The sequence below is a fragment of the Cryptomeria japonica genome, chromosome 9 (genome assembly GCF_030272615.1).
Source record: "Cryptomeria japonica chromosome 9, Sugi_1.0, whole genome shotgun sequence".
NCBI classification, from domain to species: Eukaryota; Viridiplantae; Streptophyta; class Pinopsida; order Cupressales; family Cupressaceae; genus Cryptomeria; species Cryptomeria japonica.
Genome location: NC_081413.1, coordinates 482,201,143 through 482,224,646, shown reverse-complemented (window position 1 = coordinate 482,224,646; position 23,504 = coordinate 482,201,143). Strand labels below are relative to the sequence as shown.

General features: G+C 34.6%; 1 protein-coding gene across 7 annotated transcripts in view; it reads right to left on the bottom strand.

Moving 5' to 3' along the window:
• Positions 1 to 23,504, bottom strand: part of LOC131057975 (ABC transporter B family member 25, mitochondrial) — a 274,108-nt gene that overhangs the window by 90,645 nt on the left and 159,959 nt on the right. For all 7 annotated transcript variants that reach the window (XM_057992056.2, XM_057992053.2, XM_057992055.2 and 4 more), the window contains one exon: positions 8,620 to 8,675. In XM_057992056.2, coding sequence (XP_057848039.1) covers positions 8,620 to 8,675 — 56 coding nt within the window. The remainder of the gene's footprint in view (positions 1 to 8,619; positions 8,676 to 23,504) is intronic.

Sequence of the window (23,504 nt, the reverse complement as noted above, 5' to 3'; positions counted from 1 at the left end):
TGGAGGTCATTACAAATAAATGAACCTTTACTTGTAATCAGGTTTCTTGAACCCGATTACAAGTCAACCCATTATTATAAAGTTTCCACTTGTAGTCGAGCTTTTGAAACCCGATTACAAGTTCATTTTATTAAAATGAAATGGATTTACCTTTACTTGTATCGACGCTCATAAAACCCGACTTGCTCTCTCTCTTTTGCAAACCCGCGCTATAAGGAGTAGTCTCATTAATGGCTCGGTCTTTGCATTTTAGGAGTGTCTTTCCTACAAGCATCTATATGAGTCTTTGGATGGAATGTTGAAGCTTCATTTATCTCTTAGAAGTTCCATTTGAGATTTGGGCGAATTCTTTCGGCATTCTTGTCACTTTTTCAGGTATGTTTCATTTTGGTGTTTTTGTTTTTCTTTCCTTGGTCATATTGTTTTTAATCTGCATTTGTTGTGAGCTCGCCTTTGCTGCATTTTCTCATTTTCTCATAATCACGTTTTCTTCTCTATGTATTTTAGATGCTTTGTGTGTTGGGGTTTTCCACAACCCGACTATGTTTTTGCCCTTCCCCTTATCAAAGTGATTGTTTTTTGCATGCACTTGGGCTTATTTTACCCTATTGCCAAGTGCATTTGATTATGCATTTTCCTTCCAAGTTTCATGTTATACTTGCAATCGGGATTTTGAAATCCGATTGCAAGTCTTGGTTTCATCTTTGCTCTCTACTTGCAATCGGGTTTCAAAATTTGGATTGCAAGTTTTGATTTGCCTCATAGCAAGTATGCTTCCCCAATTCATTGCTTTCATTGTTTGATTGCAATTGCAATCGGGGTTTTAAGACCGGATTGCAAGTCACTATTATATGAGCATTTTATTATATGCACACTTGCAATCAGGTCTCAAAACCCCAATTGCAAGTTTGTGCCTTGCAAATCTTTTCCACTTGCAATCAAGGTTGTGAGACCCGATTGTAAGCATATTTCTTCCACCACTTTCTTTCTTGCAAGTATGCTTACTTGCAATTGGGCCTTAAAGACCCGATTGCAAGCTTATCCTTACCACACATTTGCAATCATTATGCTTACTTGCAATTGGGTTTCCAAGACCCGATTGCAAATATAAGTTTCAGCGATCTCTTCCACTTGTGCCCGATCATTTCCACATTACAAGTTCGCTGTGATCCACTTGCATTCCACCTTCTAAGATCCAAAATTTTGCCTTTGTCACCATTGGTGTCTTGTTCATATTACATCATTCAAGCTTGTCAACTCATTTTCCCTTTCCCATGATAAATATCATGATAGGTCAAGAGTTGGGCATTGTTTTGTAAGCTCTTTCATTTGTATAAGGTGTAATGGCTTCTCCAATAGCCTGTGACGATGTCTCAACTTTTGGGGTTTTCATCATAGCGTTACAAATTCTTGCTCAATGACAGAAGAACCAACATCCCCTTTACCAGAATGAGATTTCTCCTTCTCAAGTGAGCTCTTCTATCGATGAAATTAAAGATACGGAGATTGGGCATGTTGATATGTCTTAGTTCCTTGAGAAAGCAGAAGAGTCAACAAATCAGAGCATACAACTACTTTTGAATAGTCATATCCACTTGGTTTCCACTTTCCCAATGGCTGCCCTAGAACCAGAATTTGTCCTTGCTTGTGCTGCTCATTTTGACAAGGGATCTAGGACGATCAAGGATGATGATGGCAATATTGTCATCAGATTGGATACAGAAACCATTGACAAAATCTTTAAGGTTCCTACTGCTCCAATGTATGCAGACATCACCATGAAGAGTGCTCTTGATCACTTCAACCAGAAAAAGGGAGATTGCATAAGGCACATGAACTCCAAATGGCTTAAGATTCCCAAGACCTATTTGTCTTGATGGCCCAAAATGTACCGTTCTGATTTCATTGAAGAAATCAATGACATGATCACACTCCTGAGCAGGATAATGGGGTTGAAGCAATCTAATGTGTTTGAGGTCTGGATGTATAAATACATAGTGGCTATGAGGAAGGCTCGGTCACATATCTTCTAGGGTGAAGTGATCAATGATAACCTATGTGAGAAACTCTCACAAGTTCCAACCACTCTCACATTCTACATGAACTCCTACTTGGTATACATAGCAATGTCACTAAGATAGTTTCCAAGTCCTTCTACCAAGGGTGACAAGTCGCTAATACCAGTGTGGTAATACTGTGATCAACTCACCTTGAGACCTAGCAGGGTTCACTACAGGATGGTATAGGATGCCTTCTTTGGTTATTTCATGTGTTTGTTTGATAAGACACTTAAGAACAAGAGAGTGTCTGAGGCAGCCTGGAAGAAAGTGAATGTGCATGGATGCCTATTCCTTCAATTCTCGACTTTCACTTACATGAGAGTTGGTTGTTTTGAAGGCCATCCATACATGCTTTCAAGATATCCTACCGACAAGATCATCTTGATGGAGTTGGCAAGACAGCTGATGACAGTTCATGCATACCAGTTAGCTCAACACAAGTCAGGGATTAATATATCCTCACATACTCCACTACAAATTGGCAGATACTCTTTGACAACTTCAACAAGAGCCAAGGCAATAGAGACAGAGCTTCAAGAAATCAAGTTGAAGAAGTTCAAGGCCAGGAAAGATTTTGACTACCGAGGCATGAAAGATAAAATCAAGAGGGCTTTCACTCATGTTCATCGCCTTGAGGATATCTGGGTTGATCTTCGTACAAAGGAAGACATTAGGAAGATGGACTATAGCAGGCTTACCTTGGAGAAAATTGTAAATCTGAATCTAACCAAGATTCTAGAAGGCATGGTAGATGACAGGGAAAATACTTGATCCAAAGTATACAAAACAAAGGGTCGCAGAGGTTCCTCTTCCATCTGTACAATGGTTGCAGAAGGGATGTACCTCAATCTTTGATAGATTTCAGTTTATCCTTACCAACACCAATGCTTGGTTGAAAAGCAATAATGTTAAAACCATAAAAATTAAGGTTGGAGCAGAGGATGATTCAACGGGACCTGTCGGGCGTAAATTTGAAGTAAGAGTTAAGTCCAAAGAGGGTGCTTCTTCCTCCAGTACCAAAATCAAGCTAAGAGTCAGTACAGCTTTGGCTATTCCTCCAAAAGAAATATCCTTGAAAGGAAAAGAGAAGCCTCAAGTGCAAATTCAGGTCATTGACCCTGAGGATGAACAACAAGAGGAGAAAGCTCTAGAATCTCCTACTACTTTGAACTCAGATTCTCCTCACATGGCCATTTACCAAATGTATTTGGATGTCCCTATGTATCGAATAGACACAGATGTTGATTCTTTCTCTATGGTTCATGTTGATCCTGTTGCACCAAGTGTATCCATTTGCACTATTGTGTCATCAGCAGCAGCAAAGATACCTATAGATGCCTCACATGACAACTTGGAGAATGTTTTTGATGCAAATCCTTTATATGCCATTCTATCAAGTATGTCACTTCATGAGATTGTCACCTTCGTTGTGAGGTTTGATAAGTTCATGACTGAAGCTTGCCATGACTCGTTATCTGAGCAAACACTTGTTGTTGTTCAGACCAAGGCCTCCCTGGAATGACAACTATAGTACAGACTTAACCTGTTTCTACTCAAACTGCAGTTGATGTTACTAAGACAAGCTCATTAGATTTGCCACCATGGTTGAGTTCAATCACTCTAAAGTGGAAGAAGTAGGAAATTTCTCCTAATGTGTTTGACTTTCAGCATCTTGGAAAATCTAAGCCAAAGGCTGCCAAGAAAGCCAAAAACAGTTTCATGAGTGGTTGTGGATAGTAACAAGATGAAGTATGCAGAAGTGGCAAAACCTCTTATTGATAAGCCACGAGAAGAAATGCAGCTATCTGATTAATAGGTTCACGAGAGTGGAGCCAAGAAAACAAACACATGCTAAAATGATGCATGATGCTCAACACTTTGAAGCTTCATAAGTTCAAAGTTATGATAAGTTTTTAGCAAAGAAGGATAAGCTCAAGGAGGAAAATGCACAACTCATTTCAGTGATTCAAAAGATCACTAAATCTTCAAAAAAGATTGACCCCTTGACTTCTTCCTCATCCGAAGAATCCATCAAACAAGTTGAAAGAGCTGCGCAAAAAGCCAAAGCTATAGATTATTGGGTAGAATAACAAGCAGATCGAAGTACTCAAGTGGTGAAGAAAGCTTTACAAGTGCTGGTTAATGGGAGGACAACAAAAATAAAGCTAACCTAGACTTCTGAAGCTTTTCAAAAAATTCTGCAATCCATTGAAAAAGATTTAAAAGTTTGGCATGAAATGGATCAAGTAAAGCTGGAAATCCTGTGCAACAACACCATGATACCAAATAGAGAAAGGTACATTGAATTTAAAGAACTTATGATCAACAAATCATTTGTTGTCAAGGACCTAATTAAAGATATAGAAGCTGCTCTAGAAATGATTACAGAAAGGGAACAGGATGTTATTCCCAATTTTGAAAAAATGTCCTACAAGATGGTAAGTTAAGATGAAGAGTTGCTTCCTAAAAATGTGATACTCTCTGAGTTGGTGTCAAGGCTTCATCAGGAGCTTGAATCTGAACAGTTTACAATGGCTTCAATCAATAGATTGTGAATTGCCAAGTTTTCCTTGATAGGATGCAAACTCTTCTTGAAGAACATAGAGTAGCAACAGTAAGCTATTTCAATATCATCATCAAAACTGTTGTTGTTGCAAGGAATACAGCAGGTCCAGATCCTAATGAATTGTAGGAATTAATTAGCAAATTCACAAGCTTTCATGGCCAAGAATAGAGAAGGACAAGAAGTGTCTCCTGACACTTGAATCATATCTTTGTTTTGTTGTAGAATGTTTTTCCCTTTTTGACAAATTTCAATAATATCAAAACTTGTAATTACAAACAATCACATTACTTGTATTCTTGTAACTTGTAATTAAATGTAAAAAATTACAAGTTGAAAGACAATAGGACAGTAATTTGGAATAAGTCATAATTTGTTATAGTCAGTTGTGGAATACGTCTTTGTTTGTTGGACTTCTCCCACTTTTTGCTCTTAGCCCCTCTCCTATATATTGGAGGGCGCTCTATGTAATTTTCATCTTTTTGGCAAGCAAAAAGACTGCAGAAATTACAGCGATAAAGACTTTGTGTTTTATACTTGTAAATTGGACTCTCAAGCAATATAAAGAGTTCAAACTTTGTGTTGAGGCTTTGTTCATATATTCATTGTGTTTTTATGTCACAATGATATATTTTTCTACATATACTTGAGATTCTAGTGAGATTGTTGGAAGAGCTTTAATCTAATTTCTTGTACACTTTGTGCTGCAAATATTGAGGATTAAATTAGCATAGTTAAGTGTTCATAAAAGAGAAAAGTTACAAGACTTTGTGCTTGTAATTGTTCCTATTCATAGCAGTTTAGGAGTGCATTATATTGATAGACTTTGAGCTGTTGTATGTTGTACATTGTTATTATACTAATCATTTTGGAAGGTAGATAGGATAGTAAAAGAGTGAAGACCTTGAGCTCTGTTTCTACATTCCCGTCCCAGGGAAGCGACAGAAGACTTCGAGCTTTCATGGAAACTTCACTTCCTTTTGTATAAGCATAGTTGGAATTGTTGGAATTTCTTTAGCTTTTGTATTTGTTACTATAAGTCAAAGTTTCTTTTCTAAAAAAAAGAGAAAAGAATATCATCTTTTTGAAAAGGATAGAAGTCTCACCTAGGTTAAATTAGTGTTTTAGTTCATTTGCAATAGTTAGAAGAATTAGAAAAGGAGTAGCCTTCCCTTAGAATTAGGAGACTTTTTAACTCACACGTTGTGGCTGAAACTATAATTTTGCATGCCTTCCTAGGTGTACAAACTTTTCAACCAACACTTATCATGGCTAGGCATAAGTTTACTCTTTCTATTGTTCCTCAATCTAATCTTGTTCCCATAAAGAGCTCGGTTAAGATAAAACTAATTCACAGTAATTCTCCTCTTTCCAATCAAACCCTATAAATTTTGGGCCCAAAGGTAAAGAAATTGTGACAGAGGAAGAAGATGATTCGACTAACAAGGATTTTTTTCCTCGAAACTAAGAAAAGATCTTGGAGGAATATTCCCAAAAGGATGAAAAGGATGAAGAATTAGCTTTGCATGTTGATTGTTCTATGCGTAACGAGGAAGGAGATAGAGAGGAGGAAGTAAGATGAGACTGAGGATGACAATCTGGAGGAGGAGGAAGACAATAAGCGAGAAGAGGGTGAGCAAGACACAAGAAATATGTTTGTCAATGATGTTCAGGATACTAGCATTGAAGAAGGCACAAAATATTTAAATGCTCTTAAGGTTCAGGTGGTACATTTGCACGTTTGTGTGAATGACCATGATTCTAAAATTGAGTCTAATAATTATTTGGATAAAATCAAAAGGATGGAGCAGGCTCTTAGCACTATTATTGTTGTGATTGAAGGTATCATGCATAAGGCAGTAATGGGCAGGGTCACTCTAAAATAAGGAAGCATAATAAAGATAACAACCCTCAAAGGAATGCAGATATGAAGGGTAAAAAGAAGGATGATTGGGAGGAGTCTCATGAGTCCCCCATGGAAAACTATAACTTTATCAAATGATCTTCCTATTGCACAAGAGTTGTTGTTTCCTTTTTGTTGTTTCTTTGTTGTTTGTTGTTTTCTTTGTCTTCCTATTTACTCAAGCTTGTGTGCCTATTTTAGGTTTGATTATGACCTACGTACCTCCTTGTATTATATATTTTTTTGTGGTGATCTATAGCCTGCATGCCATTTTTGAGCTAGGTATAGTCATGTGTGCCCCTCTTGTTTATTTTTGTTTGGCCTTAGCGTTGTTTTGACTTATAGGATCAGGGCCCTTTCCCTTATTATTTAATCAAAAACAGTTTTTATTAACAAGATAAGAGTACGGCTACTTCCTGAAGGTGTATGGCCTGATCTTATTTTACAAAAAATAAACACTCCAAAATACTCAACAGTTAATGCTGCCAAAAGTATCAAGAACTCCAAAACTGCTATGAAAAAACCATGAAAATCCTCTTTTTTTTGAAACCACGAAAACCAAAAACTTTGTGAAACTGCCAATGATTCCCGAATGAAATCACACAACCAGTCAGGATGGATATTTTACCACCAAAACTAATGTTTTGGTAGGGGTTCTCTTCCTCAATCAACCTTAGACAAACTTCTCTGTTCACACCAACAATGTATCCTGTTATGTATGCAAACTTGCATAATGCAAATGAGAAACAAAATCTTCTTTTTCATAGAGTTGGAAAGAAAAGGAATTTAAAATTCATAATAAATTATTTTCCCTCCAAAGCCTTTTTGCACTTTTAAAAATAACATCCACTTGAGGGGGACAAAACATAACTTTATTAAATTAAAACACTAAAGCAAATATTTTAAGGTAAACTTTATAACTTTAGTGTAATAATTTAAACAATCCAAACCACTTTGTACAGAGCACCACCAAGGCACCAAAAACTGAAACTGAACATGCCAAGAAGGAACTATAACACTAAAGAATGATGTCAACTGCCAAAACGAACACTTATTAAAAACAGTAGTCTTCCAAGAACCATGGAGAACAACCCAAAAGGCCAAAAATGTTATAAAGAGCATCACTGCAATCCTAAAAACCACTTAACTCCGAACTATCACTAAATGCCAAGAAAACACAAAACTCAGCTCTCTAAGAACATTGGAATTCTTCCACCTCAACTAGAAACTCATAGAAAACCCCAAACACTGGCCAACACTCATGGAACAGTATGGCATTAAAATAGGAACATTACATGGTTGGCCACATATTTAAAAACTGACCAATACTCACCCTCAAATGCTTAAATAGACACACATGTGTGCTATTAACATAACCACTTTTGTGGAGAAATAGGTTGACACGCAAAGGTTTACAAACAAGTCCCTATTGGAAACAAGCAAGAAGCAATTTTAGCATCTACAGTCCTGACAATTCAGATGCACAATATTAATTATCACTCACTATCAATTTAGATGCCCAATATTAACCATTTGCATCAACAATTACCAATAAAAATAATAGAAAAGAACCTAATAACAACTATCTTAAAAGAATGGACTGCACTATTAAATCACTAAAATTAATCCTTGTTTCTTCAATTGATGCCCTAAAAACTTCCTTGGTCTAAATGGACATAAATTGCTAAAACAAAAAGTACAATATTGCAAAAATGACTATGATTTTAATTTCATATAGTAAAAGAAAAAAGCACCATTATACAAGATAGACATGGAACAGTACAATTCCATATGCTTGAACATAAAGAGAATCACGATGCCCGGTTTCTCAAAAACATAATTACATGTCAAAGTCAAAAACATCTCCAACAAGCTATTTTTAATCAACTCCAAATCCTTTAAAAATATACCCTGTATTATGTGCATATTGTCATTATGACTCTTCATTTTACAGCAAAGATAACACTAATGTGTTATCAATCTACAGGAAAAAGAATATCAGAAGTCATACACAATTTTTCATCCTTGTTATATAGATCCTAACTAAACATCCTAAAAATTCATAAGAGTGAATAGGAGTGCTGGAATCTTACACTTCCAGATTGGGTATCATAGAACCGATATAAAAGCCTAAGTATGGTTGATTTCCCTGCAAACAAGCATCACTTAATCATCAAATTATTGAGAGAATCCAGATTTGGTGCTTCAATTTTGATAGTTTAGGCAGAGAAACAACAAAACCATGTGTTTAATTGAGAAAAAGTACAAGATAGTTTTCAAGAACTGACTAGAATATGCAATCTCATTATACTTCATATATATAGGTTCAGATTGCAACCTCTACAACTACACCTCAGCTATACAATCTAGATATCTATGAATTTCATAAGTCAAAAAATTCATAGTTATCAAACAATAATAGAAAATTTGAGGTGCAGACTTGTAATGATGAGCATAATTGGACAGGGCAAAAGACTGAAAGAAAAAATGACAACATGAAACCAGGAACTTATGAAAGCATCTTAGGAATGCAGGTTATACTTCCCATTTTGCAAATGATTGCTTGAATTAGAATCAATATGATAACAGGTACCTTGTCTGGATGTCATGTGGACAGAGAGACTCAATAATCCAAGGGTGCATGGCTACACTTTGCAGAGATTCAGTGCAGTGGTGTCTAAGTGCAGATCAATCTAAATAATTAATAAACAATCCAAGGATACTCAACCAACAAAATGTAATGCCCCCTGATTTTGACATTAATTTAATTACAATGTTATATGATATTATGACCCTAGATTTTAATTGATTATTGGGTTTTCAAAATTTATATGATGTGCAATTATAATAATAAATTAATGGATAAAGGAAAGGAGATTTTATTAGGATCTGTAAAGTGCTAAAGATACTAACACTCATCGACTTACAGAATCTTCATTGTCAAACATGCAACGAACATATAGCAAAACAGAATAAAGCATGCAAATGAAGTACACACAGAGATGGAGAGAACCAAAATACTTTAGAAAGGGAAAGGGAAAAATTGGAGCAAGAACAAGCATTTCGCTCCTCATTCCACTATCCACAATCCAATTAGAGATGTCTTTACCTTACCTAGGACAAAGCCTCTTGTTGGTATAAGCAAAAAAATAAGATGAGGGAAAATGGCTTGAATGGCTTGTGTCTCAAGGTGAGATTGCAGCAATATATAGATATAGAGATTCACTATTACAAGTGTCATAATTAATATTACATCTAACTCATTCAATGATAGTACAACAGGCTCATTAAAAAGCTGCAACAATCACAACCTTATTTAATAACCTACACTTAAATGCCCAAATACATACATGAGTTAATACACTTTATTTTCATTCTAATATATATATGCTTATGCCCTCCCTTAATGACTAAACTAGAAGGATATAGAGATTTAATGAATAAATTACAATATGGATCCTGTGATGTGCAGATATGGGGAGAAATATCTACACAAGCAACCTTCATGACAGGAGGAACATGAGAAAGGCGCAAAGAAAGAACATGGTGAACATGCCCTATTATTGAGTTATCAATTCATTTGCCTATCTTTGGTGGTGACACATCTGCTTTGGTGAATTCATCATTGGACTAATCTTCAAAGTACTAGTAGAGCAGCCTTCGAAGCACAAGAAGCGAATATTAAGAAGATACCTTCTCAACCAAATGGAGACACCTTCAATTTCGCATTGCTAATACACAGGTGGAGAAGAGCCAACCAAAGGCTAACACATTGGACCACCCCATGAATTGGAAGGTAAATCTGGCAATGGTGCCAGGATACTCGCTTTTATCTTGACCTCCTCAGATTTATGACCGAACCATAATTCCTCTGATGTAGCATGCAAAACGAAATTATTAAAGTTTGTACAATTCTTTATACACCGCCTAGCCTAATGCTTGAAGCAATTATTTTATTCTGTTTGACATCAGTAACAATGCACTTTGTCCCACAAAACTAAACAAGAATGTTAGTATTTTTTGTAATCTAACTTGTAGATGGTAAGCTTTTGTTCAACCTTGGAACATATCTAGCATTCCATACTAGAAGTTTGATGCCATTCTTGAGTGAAATTCTTAGAACACCTATCCGTTTCACAATGAGTGATTTCCTATCACCAAATGAAATAGAATCCTAGTGACTGTCATTGGCAGCGAACCTAACATACTAGTCTGTTTGACGCATGAAGTGCCTAGATGCACCTAAACCAAAGAACCAACAACTGCTTTTAGCACTGTTTAAAAGAGCCATCAATGCAAACTCCTCATCATGGTCTTCCTCAATTGTATCCATCACATTAGCTTTATTATTTTGCTTGTGGGATAGATCATATTATTGTTTTCTACAATCATTCTTCACATGCCCAAATTTTTTACAATAGAAGAATTGCACTTTTGTCCATGGTTGTGAACTGGAATAAAAAGGAATGTGGTTTGTACCATGAGATGGTATACGCAAGTGCACTTTATAAACTCCCAAAAGAAACTCCATTCATCTACTCTTGATATTTCTCCTGCAACAAGCATGAACTAATCTTGTCAAAGTTCAACGTACGGCCTTCCACTAATAGGTGTAGAACTAGAGACTCCACAAAAGTCTCATATGAAGGCAACAAGCTATCGATCCATAGCACCACCATATCTTGTACGTTGGTTTTTAAATAGCAATGAGTTGATCCCTAAGATATTTTATTTTTACAAGATACTTTCATAGACACCCATCCTCATGCAATTTAGTGCAAAACAAACATTCTTCAAATACAAGACATATTAGTTTTTCAAACTTTCGCATAATGTAAATGCCAATGTGACATTATAAACGTCGGAGATTAAATGATCAGACAAAGATAACTTAAAAATAGTAGGGATTCCTAGTGACACTCTTCAAATTCTCCAAGTTGCTTGCATGTCTAGTTTCAGTCCCTAGGATAATTGCATCATACATCTTATACTCGACAATCGTATCTTGTAATGTCCTCTAACTGGGTATGCCCTAAGTTTACCCTATTTTCTTAATTTCCATGTGGATAAGTGGATTTAGGAAATAACTTTCGTCCAATTGAATCCTGCAGCAGTTTAGAAACTTCTTACAACAATAATCTTAGAAATCAGATTTGTGAATTCATAGCAGAGAAGTAATCAGATTAGCAGAACAGAAATCAGATTAGTGAAGTTATAGCAGCATTATTAGATTTACATATATTCAGATCATAAACAGTAGCAGAATTATTGATTATCCATTGAATATTCTAAATTACCTTGGAGGCTCAACCATAAGAGAACATGGGGGAATGTGGCCTAGATGGGGTGTCTCGGACCCTCTACCCTGAGCCCAAGAGTGGATATACCATCCGTCTTGGCCTCATGTGGCCCATGCCATCTATATGAAGTGACCTACCCAGTGAGGTGTCCCCCTTCTGTTATCCCCTCATCTTGCCAACCTTCTCTTCCTCTTTATGATTGGTCTCCCTATGTTTATGCACCATGATAGGAGAAAGGAGTTGCAAACGGTACCCTGAGAACATCTCCTCTGGGCCCAAGGGCAGTACCCTCTGTAACCCCTTGGCCTCATGGAACCATCTAGTTCCCTCATAGAGGTGGTATGCCATAGAGGAATGCCTCATCACCATACCCCCCTTGCAGACCTTCTTCCTTCTATCATAGCATGGAAAACACTCAAAATGCATGAGAATGTATATACTACATGAAGTAACTGCAAAGTATAGTAGTCTGATTTGCACTTGCTATGAAATAAATAAATAGTCATATCAACAGTATGTAAATAATTATAGAGATGCAGACATAGTTATGCAGATAGTGATATGTAGAAACAGATATAGAACATTGTCACAGCACTTAGTGGTTTGTACGGAATAACCGTACCACACTAGTTAGACGGACTGCTGGGGTTTTCTCTCTTAAAATATATCAGATCCTTTATGCCTTCCATGGTTGCATATACCCCGCTTTCCAAATCTGCTGATAACACATTTATGTGTCTGCTGTTTATACCCAGAATTCTGCATTTTAGTATGGCATCCCATATCCTTCCTTCTACCCTTTTTTTTTTGTCTGCTCTAAAATAGAATCCCCTTCCACTTTCCTTCTCAAATGAAACCTTCTTCATCTTATAACTTCCAATGTGCGGGAGAGTCACAGCCCTTCATCATGCCTTCCTTTTGCAATGGTCACAACCTTTCACTATTACCACCTGTTCAAAAGGTCACAACCTTTCATCATTTCTGTCCTTAATAGTCACTTCCTTTAATCCATATGCTCCATTCTTTCTTCCTTTTCTACATATTTCCCCCATCTACACATTAATTGTTTACGCTTTTTATACCCTCATATCTCATCGAGGGTCATGTATCCTCATTGCTGTCTTATTATTTGATTCAGATCGCACGTCTGATTTTAATTTTAAAATTCTTGTTTCAAATGAATTTATTTTATCCCTTTTATACCTCATGTTTGAGGAAGTCACAACCTTTCATTTCATGCCATTTGACCATTCATTAAACTTAACTAAGTTTTAACTATTTTAATTTTATTCTTTTATATTTTAATTTTATTTTTTTATTCTTTTATATTTTAGTTTTATTATTAGTATTTATGACTAAATCCCATTTCAAAATGGGGACATTAAATATCTTGTGACTTAACATACTACAATCGTATCTTGTGACTTTAGATATTATGATATTACACTAAATCCTGAATGTTGGTCACTACCTTAGCAACTCAAAAATAAACTTTTCCCAGAATTTTAACTCCTTACATGTGACCAAAAAATATCCAATCTGATCCTAAGATTTGTGAAAAAAAATGGAAACTGTAATGTCCCTTTTTGGGATTTACTTGAGTTTAGTCCTGAAACAGTAATTGCAACTTAAGATGAGAATCATATTATCATTACCAATAAAACTTTATAATGAAATTACCAATTGTAATACCCTTTATAGGATATTCCTGGTTTAGGGCCAGCAAACAATATTAATCACTAGAAACTGACATTAGAAACATTGAGTATCAAGAATCCATGATAACATCTATATCCATATAAGCATCATTCATATCTAAATTAATACACCCTAATATCATTGATAGTTGTCCAAAGTATATTCCTTATACTCAACCATATTAAAAATTCATTGGAAATGCTTGCAAACAGCAATATCAAGGATGGTCTTCCTTGTATTGTGAGAACATGGAAATATTTCTAGTCCGTTCCATCCCTCAATCCACCTTGGAGGTTGGTTGTCCTCCATCATAAAGCCCAAAAGCATGGAAAGGATTTCTCATCCATTTGGCCTACTGGACCACAAGCATGGCAGGATTTCTGGTCCTTCAACTTACATGAACTCAGAAAGCTAGCTGTCCTTCCTATTTGTAAGACACTTCCTTAAATTCAAAATCAATTGTTTTAGGAGTTTGAAATATCATAGCTAACAAAATATCTCTTGATGAATTAATAGATTTATTCTCAAATGGTTGCCAAGAATTATATTTCTGAAAATTATAATTATTTGCTGCAATCAGGTCCTATTTCGAATAGATTACTTCAATTCCTTCATTGATTTCTGAATTTATTGTAAGTTGCCTTTCTAGATTCCTCCCAAATGTTTGTTCTCCCCTTTATATCCTTGAATGAGAGGAAGTCAAACCTCTTCATTGAGACTATTACGTTTGCAAGGGATACATCCCTTCATAAGCTAAGTGCTGCCCCTTTTTTTTGTTAATTAACTGCATAATAGAATGCCCGCCCATGACACTCTCTTGTTTAATGTTAATCAATGCATCTTTTTAACTTTAATTCCTTTGCCCAGGGTATAGGTCATAGGCTATGATCAAGGCTGTGATACTTAGTTTAGCGAAGTTACGACTGAAACCCTACTCAAATTTTGTAAAATTCCATCAAATTTGAAACTTGTGTCAAACTAAAATTTGACAACCTCACATTTTGTGAATAACTTTTTGAAACTAGAGGGAATCGTAAAACAAAAAAATACCTTGAAATAAAATGCTCTAGCAACAACTGTAAAACATGAGATATTCGAAGCTACAAGACTACAAGTACAAACCCATCACACCTCAAATATTTGTCACAGTTAATAACTCCTAAATGACGTTTGAAACACCTCTTTTCACATGCCCTAGTCACATTGTCGTGGCATCTACCAGTGTCCATACCCACAAGTAGATGGCATGCCCTAGCTGCTGAAAATGTGATGACCCCTTCCTAAATTCACCCTAAAAACATAAATTAGCAATAATTTTAGGATTTAGGAATAGGAGCTCATCTTTTATACAAATTGACTTTTTCCATATTATCCAACCATAGCTAATATTATGCATACCTATCAATCATTTACTTATGCCAATGATGAATTTGTTAAAATATTTTCAAATAAGATAAATAGATTGTTAATTTGTGTTCTATGACTTACATCCCATAGATTGCATGACACTCCTCTTCCCTATTCTGCTAAACCTTACAAGATGGAAGATTTATTGTGCCAAGGGTGCATGACACAGTCTACATGTGGCTCCCTCAAGGTTTACTACCCATCTTGGGACATTTTCACCATGTAACCGATTTACTCTGCCTTTCCCCCACACACTCCCTATCTTTGCAAGTATTAGAGAAAGACGAAGAATCAGATCACTGCAATCTATGGGTTAAGAATTAAATTCAATATGGCATTATTCAAATTACATTGTCAATTGTTTACATAGTTGATTTGTCCACATTTTGTTGTTATCATTACATGTGGTAAATTTGACCAATAGGAAGGGCATTGCTTAATTATTACCAGTATTAATATTATTGATAGAATTAACCTTGTATGAATGTTTTGTATTAATTTATTAAACTGTCATCTGTATTAGTTGTAACAACCATATTAATTTGAATTATTAGTATCAATTGCATTGAATTGTATTAATGATATTAAGTTGCAACCAAAATATTGTTTGAATTATCAATGTTAAATTTTATTAACAGCAGACCATACTGCTGGTCTACATATTATAGTTATTGACTGAATTATTTAAATCATTCAAAATTACAATATATCTAAACAAGATCCTACCTACTATATGGATCCATCATGTACTATGCATAACTCTGAGAATTAATAAATTAAAATCGTTCAAAATAAAATTACCTTTGGCTGCTGTTGGGAATTCCTTGTAATGCCCTCTGCAGCAGTCTGGACTGCCACCGATGGTATTTCCTACTCCCCTTGGCCTGACAGTCTCCTTGCCTTCCTCTTGTCTTGTCCATGCCTCCCCTCTCTATCTTTCTTTCTTCCTTCCCTTATATCCACCATACCCTCCTTAGGGAAGATCGGGCCCCTTCAACCTTACGGAAGAGGCACATTCCCTCTTTGGAGGGTGGCACCGTTTTGACCAAAGGCTGTGTGCCTTGTCCTCACACCCAACCAAGACCAAGGGTCACATGGGTTGCAGCCGATAGGATGTGGCTAATTTGGCTCCAAAACCGCGATGTCGTATGACGCATAACTTTCGTGTTATGCAAACAGAAAAATTGTAGAATAGGCACATAATGGCTGCAAGACTCGGCAGAAGCACTACGGCCGCTGACCCCTCTGTTATATAACACGAAGGTTATTTTCGGTGTACAGCAATGCAGTTGGGGCATTTTCAGAGCCAGAATAGCCACAGCCCAGCCGATACTAACTAACAAATAGGCCATTGTGTAACACATAGATAGAATAACATTTGATAATAAATAAGCATATGAATTATATTATAATAAATAGATGATCACTACCGATTGGGATTTGTAAATAACATTTTTGTAATAACATAGGAGTTATACGGAATGATGAAAATAATTAAACATTTAGATTATAACTATGAAAAACTACATATATAAGGAGCTATATCTATATCTTATAATTTGAACTATTTTTTTATTATATTTTCATTTTTATTATACATAGATTACGTATGGTACATGATAGAAAACCACAAAAAAATAGCTAGCAATTTTTATCTTTCAAGGTATTTTTAACCTGTGAATTTCTGCTACAATTTCCAGCTCCGGACCTAAAAATTTTTACATGAAAATGGGGGTTTTTCTATGCCATAACAAATTGTTTAAAGCCTAGCAATTGCTTGTGATTTTTGACTGGTTTCCTACTTCCAACTGTGCCCTAGCACACCTTATGGCATTCACCTATGATCACAACATTCTCTTTCTGACTTTCCTTGCACAATCAAAGCCTACTTGACTCTGATACCAATGTTATTATAAGAAAAGAAATGAGATGAGAGAAAATGGCTTGAAAGTCTCACAATATTATATTATATATGTGTGTGCACGCGTGTACATATATGTATATAGGTGTATGCGCAGGCACACACACACACACACACACACACACACACACACACATATATATATATACACGTATGTATGTATGTATATATATATAGCCCATTTTTTGTGAAAACTTGCCGAGTTTTTGGCAAGTTTTTCACAAAATAAAAAAAAAAGGCACAGATGTGTCAAAAAATTATCTAGTTCTTTTTTCTTCAAGTCAGTCTCATTCTCTTCATCAAAATATAACATTTAAGTCACAATTCAATCTGTATTTTTTCCTTCTTATGTTATATTTTATGCATATATTGACATAGGATGTTTGCGAGTGGTTTTAGATTTCTAGGAGTTATAATGCAAACTCTAGGTTTTCGAAGATCTTATAAATTTTCAGACTTAGTCGAATTTCAGTAATCAGTTGGCTCCTATCAGCATTCTCTCGCTCTCTCTGTCTCACTCACTTTATCTACCCTGGATTCTAGACCTATCTCTCTCCCTATCACTCTCCCTCTATCCCCTCTCTCTACCACTCTCTATCTCGCTCTCTCCTCTCTCCCCCAAGATCTAGACATATCTCTCTACCTCTATCTCTCTCACACCCTCAAGCCCCCACGAGAGGTGCTATCGTCAACCCCATTCTGGCAAGGTGGAGGAGGCACAATGGACTCCTAGAACTAGACCCTCTAGGTCTACCTCTCCCCTAGATTTCACTAGAGCTAGGAAGAGGAAGATGTAAAATGTTTTGATGTAGTATTTACTTTTAGTTTTACAAAAACAATTTTCTATTTTAATTTTGTTTTAGACTATCAGCCATCAACATTCCATATGAGGATGCCATTTTGTACGCAATTTGCATTTAAATCAATCAAATACGACTTATCTTGTTCCTTTTATGTACTCCTTAATTGACACATTGGATGAATCTCCTCATTGAATTTTGCAAAAAAAATGTCTCTAATGAAATTTAAGCAGTTTTATAATTTGCTGAATTTCGCCGAGTTTCATTTTTGGGCCTTCCCGAGTTTTTGCCGAGTCTAAGTTTTTCAATTATGATATATATATATATATATATATATGCACATATATACACATATACATGTGTACATATATGCATACATATATACATAAATATAGTAAATACAAATATATACATATACATGCATATATGTTTATGTGTACATATATACATACATATATGTATGTATGTAGACATATTTACGTACAAACATCCATATATACATTATGTATATGTATACATATACGTGTGTGTGTATATATTTATACATATGTGTGTGTGTGTGTGTATATATATATATATATATATCACTTTTACAACTGCCATATTTAATGTTACGTCTTTCTCATTCAATGATAGGACAACAGGCTCATTAGAGAGCTACAACCAGCTTATTTAAAGGCCAACACCAAACTATCCAAATAAATACAAGTGTGAATATACTTTATTACATTACTAATATCCTAATACATGGTCAAATTACAGCCTTACAAATGTATACAAATAGCTTCTTACACATGCAATATACCCCTGCAACATAGAACCCACTATTCTTACACTCATATCAGAAAAATGAACAAAAACGAAAGATGTAAAACGAGCCAACCCCTCAAACATGTTTTACAGTGCATTAATGAATTTCCCACATACTCCTAGTGCATATATGGAAGATCAAACATTGAAAAAGCAAATTCCAATGCCAAAAACCCTTCAAAACTATTCTTACACTCACATCAGAAAAATGAACAAAAACAAAAGATGTAAAAAGAGCCAACCCCTCAAACATGTTTTACAGTGCATTAATGAATTTCCCACATACTCCTAGTGCATAAATGTAAGATCAAACATTGAAAAAGCAAAATGCAATACCAAAAACTCTTCATATGTTATCATCCAAATAGGATATATTACTAAGTATCTATTATATATTCCTAAGTATAATATAGCTAATCACTTGTAGCATTGTTAACCCTGATGTAAATATTAGTCAATACACTAATCCCTCTAAGTTAAGATGAAGGGGTATGTCCCTACAATGACATAGTTAACTCTATAAATAAGGATGAGAACTCTATCCCGTATCATATATCATCTAATATTGAAATCCTATCTTATAATCTAATCATTGGAGGTTGCCCCCTCGAACTGGTCTCCTATATCTCTGATTTTTGCGTTTATTTTCAAGAAATATCATAACAAGTTGTATCGGAGCTACAATTTCAGCAAAGATTTTTGTTTCTATCATAACTTCCAAACCATTGAATTTCGGTCTGATTTTTTGGGGGTTTTGAGGTATTTATTAGATAAGCTCTCAGAAAAAAAAAAATCAGACTTTGAGTCTGATTTTTTGGGGGTTTTGAGGTATTTATTAGATAAGCTTTCAGAAAAAAAAAATCAGACTTTGAAGGTAAGTTTTACAAAAATTATTAATATTTTATGTTTTTTAATAAAATTACTTTATAGGCTGCAATTTTCAGAATTTTTTGAAGTAATTTACATTTTTAGAAAGCATATCAAAAATTGGATAGGGTTAGCTCTTTGTAATTTACTATTGGACATAAAAAACTTGGGAATTTTGGGAATTTTTTTAAAAACTTGGGAATTTTGGGAAAGCTTATAAAAAATTAACTAGCGTTTGTTCTTTGAATTTTATTGTTACACATAAAAACTATTCCTTAGTTTAATAGTCAAAATTTCATCCAAACTTAAACATAAAATTCTCTAAAATCAAATACTTTCCTACCTCAATAAATCTTAAAATAAAAACACAATTGAAGCCTTGTCATCTCTAGGATTAAAAGAACTTTCTATACATACAAAATATAAGGATCCATTTAATTTTCAACCACCTAAAATTGAGGAAAGAATTCCACAAGGACACGAAACAACATTACATTTCATTGAAGATAAAATACTTGACCCATTTGTAAAATCTCTAAATGAGGGCTTTGAGAAGTTTACAAAGGAATTATTATCAGAACTGAAGTCCCAAAGAAACCATCAAACTGGGGTAGAACCACAATAAAAAAATTTAAAAAAACAATGGATAGGAGAACCTTTCCGAGGTCAAGATTCATACCTATCAAGAATAAATGTTCATAAATTTGATGGTAGAAATGTAATTTCACAAATAAGGCTCACATGACAACAATTTAAATTTCATGGTATACCAAATAATTCCATAGTTGACATAGCCTTACAATATTTTAAATTAGAATCTGACCAATGGTACCAGTGGAAGATGAGTGATAGAAAAGGAAAAAGCTTTAGTTGGCAAGAATTTAGTAAACAATTGGCAACCTTCTATAATCAATTATGTATTGGAAGCTATTTTACACAACTAAAAAATTTAAGACAATTAAGATCTTTAGCTGAAAATAATGCTGAACATTTGAAATTGGCACTTCAAGCTCCTAAGGTGACACCTTACCAAAGCTACAATTGTACATCAATGGACTTCAGAACCAAATTCAATTGATATTCACGCATGGGAACCTCGTACAAGTAGAAAAGCTAAGCAACAAGCATTGCATATTGAGAAACAAAACATCATAAAAAATGAAATCATGAGAGTATCTGACAAAAATGTGACTAATCTTACTTTAAAAACGTGGTGGACAAATTCTTAAACCCAAGAGAAATTAGTAATCTCTCACCTCAACAAGAGATAGAGAAAAGAGGAAAAGGCCTAAGTTGGAATTGTGAAAGTGAATGGTCAAAAACTCATAATTGTTATAATAGTGAGAAAGGAATGAATTTAAAGAAGGAGAAGTGCCTACAAAAGGACCATATATAAAACTTAAGAATGAGGATTCTAAAGAAAAAGAAAGCACTACTACCTCCACACATGCATTGAATGGAATAAATACACCACAAACACTCAAACTAATTGGTAATGTTAGAAATCAAAGTGTAAAAGTGTTGGTGGATGGTAGTAGCACAAACAACTTTATTGATGGAAGGTTAGCTTGTCGGATCAATCGTTTTATTTATCCAATCCTAATTTTCAAATTATGATAGCTTACGGAAAAAAACCCTCTTGTGGTGGTGAATGCCATCATATTAAGCTCTCAATGGAAAATTATCAATTAGATTAAGAAATGTTTGGTATCTTATTTAAGAGTGTGGATGTAGTTTTGGGTGTACAATGGCTTAAACAATTGGGAAAAATGTCTTTCAATTTTCAAGACTTATCGATGGCTTTTAGGACACATGGGAAAAAATATGAAATTTTGGGAATAAAATCACCACCAAGTGATATCATTAGCTCCCATAGGATGGAGAAGTTACTCAAGAAAGGTTCTTATAATAGAGGGGTACAATTACATTTTAAGGAAGCACGTGATATGATAACTCAAGATCAAGCAAATGATATGAGGGGAACAATTACATCTTATGATGGTTGTTTTATCGTGGCTCGCTATATAGTTATTATGTGTCATTACTTATTGTTGAAATTAATCGTTTACCAATTAAGGTTTATTGAACCTTTTACGATTTACTCACTATGAACATTTATTGACAAGCTTACCTTGTTAGGATTTAGATACTATCTACCTTGTAAATCTGATGTCAATTTTGCATGATTCCAACATCCTTGGAAAGTGTCTCTAGGCACTTAGGGTGTTATTGAAAATTAGTTTGTATATTTCATAGAAACAATAGTCTACAAAAAATCGTGAATCTTGAATCCTGGAGCTAGCTGATTTATTCCCCGAAAAAAACTTGATTCACAAAAAAATCGTTGACCCAATTTTCAATGATTTTTTGCATTTAAGTCATGCTAAAATCGTGCTAAAAACACCCAAAAAAATGGCAAAAAAAAAGTGAAAAAACTTGCAAAACCCTAGAAAAACTCATGAAATTACTGAATTGCTTAGAAATAGGGTTGATCTAAGATGGAATCAGAATCAATGTGGGATCAACGTTGAAAAAATTTGTTATTTTGTCCCTTAGTTTTCTTTCTGACCTCTAAAAATCCCTAAATAAAGGAGTGGGAGGAGCAATGGTAGTCATTAACCAAATTTGAAAGGGCATCAATCATCCTAAATCGTTGGGGGCATATGAGATAGTATCGAAGCAACTGGAAAATCTTCTCTAAGTCACAGCTTCGACATGACTCAAGCTCTCTGCACACCCCATCCCTTGGTTTTTGATGCGAACAAGTATACAATTAATATTTATACACTAGCTTTAGAATTAATAATATTATGCACTATTATAGATGGCATTTTGACAGGGAAGGAGCGAACCACTATAGTTTATAATTAATACTATGAAGTAGTTTTAAAATTTAAACTATTATAGACTATGAATATATATTAATAGTTATATAATAAACTATAAATAAAAAATAATGCAAATATTTAACTTTTAATATAATATATAATATATTGTTTTTTGATGGAGGAAACTCAAGTTTTAGCTTGGTCTAATCCCAAAGAGACTATTTACAGAGGATCTCTTCCCACGAGGCCATTTTCGGCAGGTCATCATTCCCCACATTTCACTTGTTCAAGCCTGCGAGCTCAACGACTCAACAAAGGCAGAAAGCCTGTGAGCACAATGGCCCAGCAAGGGTTTGAACCTTGGTGGCTACCTCACCCAATGGAGTGTTTCTACCACAACACTATATTTTTTAAGACATGTAATATATATAGATATAGATATATGATTTTTAATTTATAATTGATATAGTTAATTTTTGCTCAAACAAATACATACAACTCATTATGGGAGCAACATATCCAAAGTACCCCACGAAATAAATCTGAATGACAACAAACAAGTTACATACTTGTATTAAAACAGCCTTCAACACAATCATTAAAATTTGTCTCTACCTAAAATAGTAGTTGCAAGCTAGGTATTGCCATAACCAGTGGCTTGCTAATCTTTCACTTCAGCTAAACAAATGTCTTTTGTTGAATTCTACCCCATTTAAAGACTTATCCATTGCCATCAAAGAATATAGAGCATTGCAACTGTGGAATATGATTTGATAAGCTTTCTCAAATATTTAACTGCCCCTAGAAAACTCCTTGCTCAATCCCAATGAAAGTATTGGATCACTTCAAAATGGCTTCCACTTTTACTAAATTCCTTACAATAGCTGGATCTCTGTTTGATAAATTTTGATCTCAGATACTTCATAGACTTGGCTCATCTTTGACCTCAGACTTAGACAACTATTTGGTGACTGCCCTTTTAGAATGTTAAATAAATATTTGCCTATGTAATCAGCAATATGAATATAAACAACAAAATCTATTTTCTACAATTCATGGGTTAAACTCCATTTTATTTGCTCTCTATATCTCTATGCTATGGAAAAGCCCTTAAGTTTTAAAAAAAAGTAGTTTGTGTTATTTTTGTACAATTTTTTACGATTTTTAACATCCAATTTTTTACCCATTTTTTCAAAAAATCTTATACTTTTGGTTTGCTGATTTTTTCCCCAAACATTTTTTGTTGCTATGATATAAAGCATTGCAATTGTGGATTATGATTTGATAAGCTTTCTAAAATATTGAATAACCCTACAAAACTCCTTTCCTCAATCACAAGAAATTCTT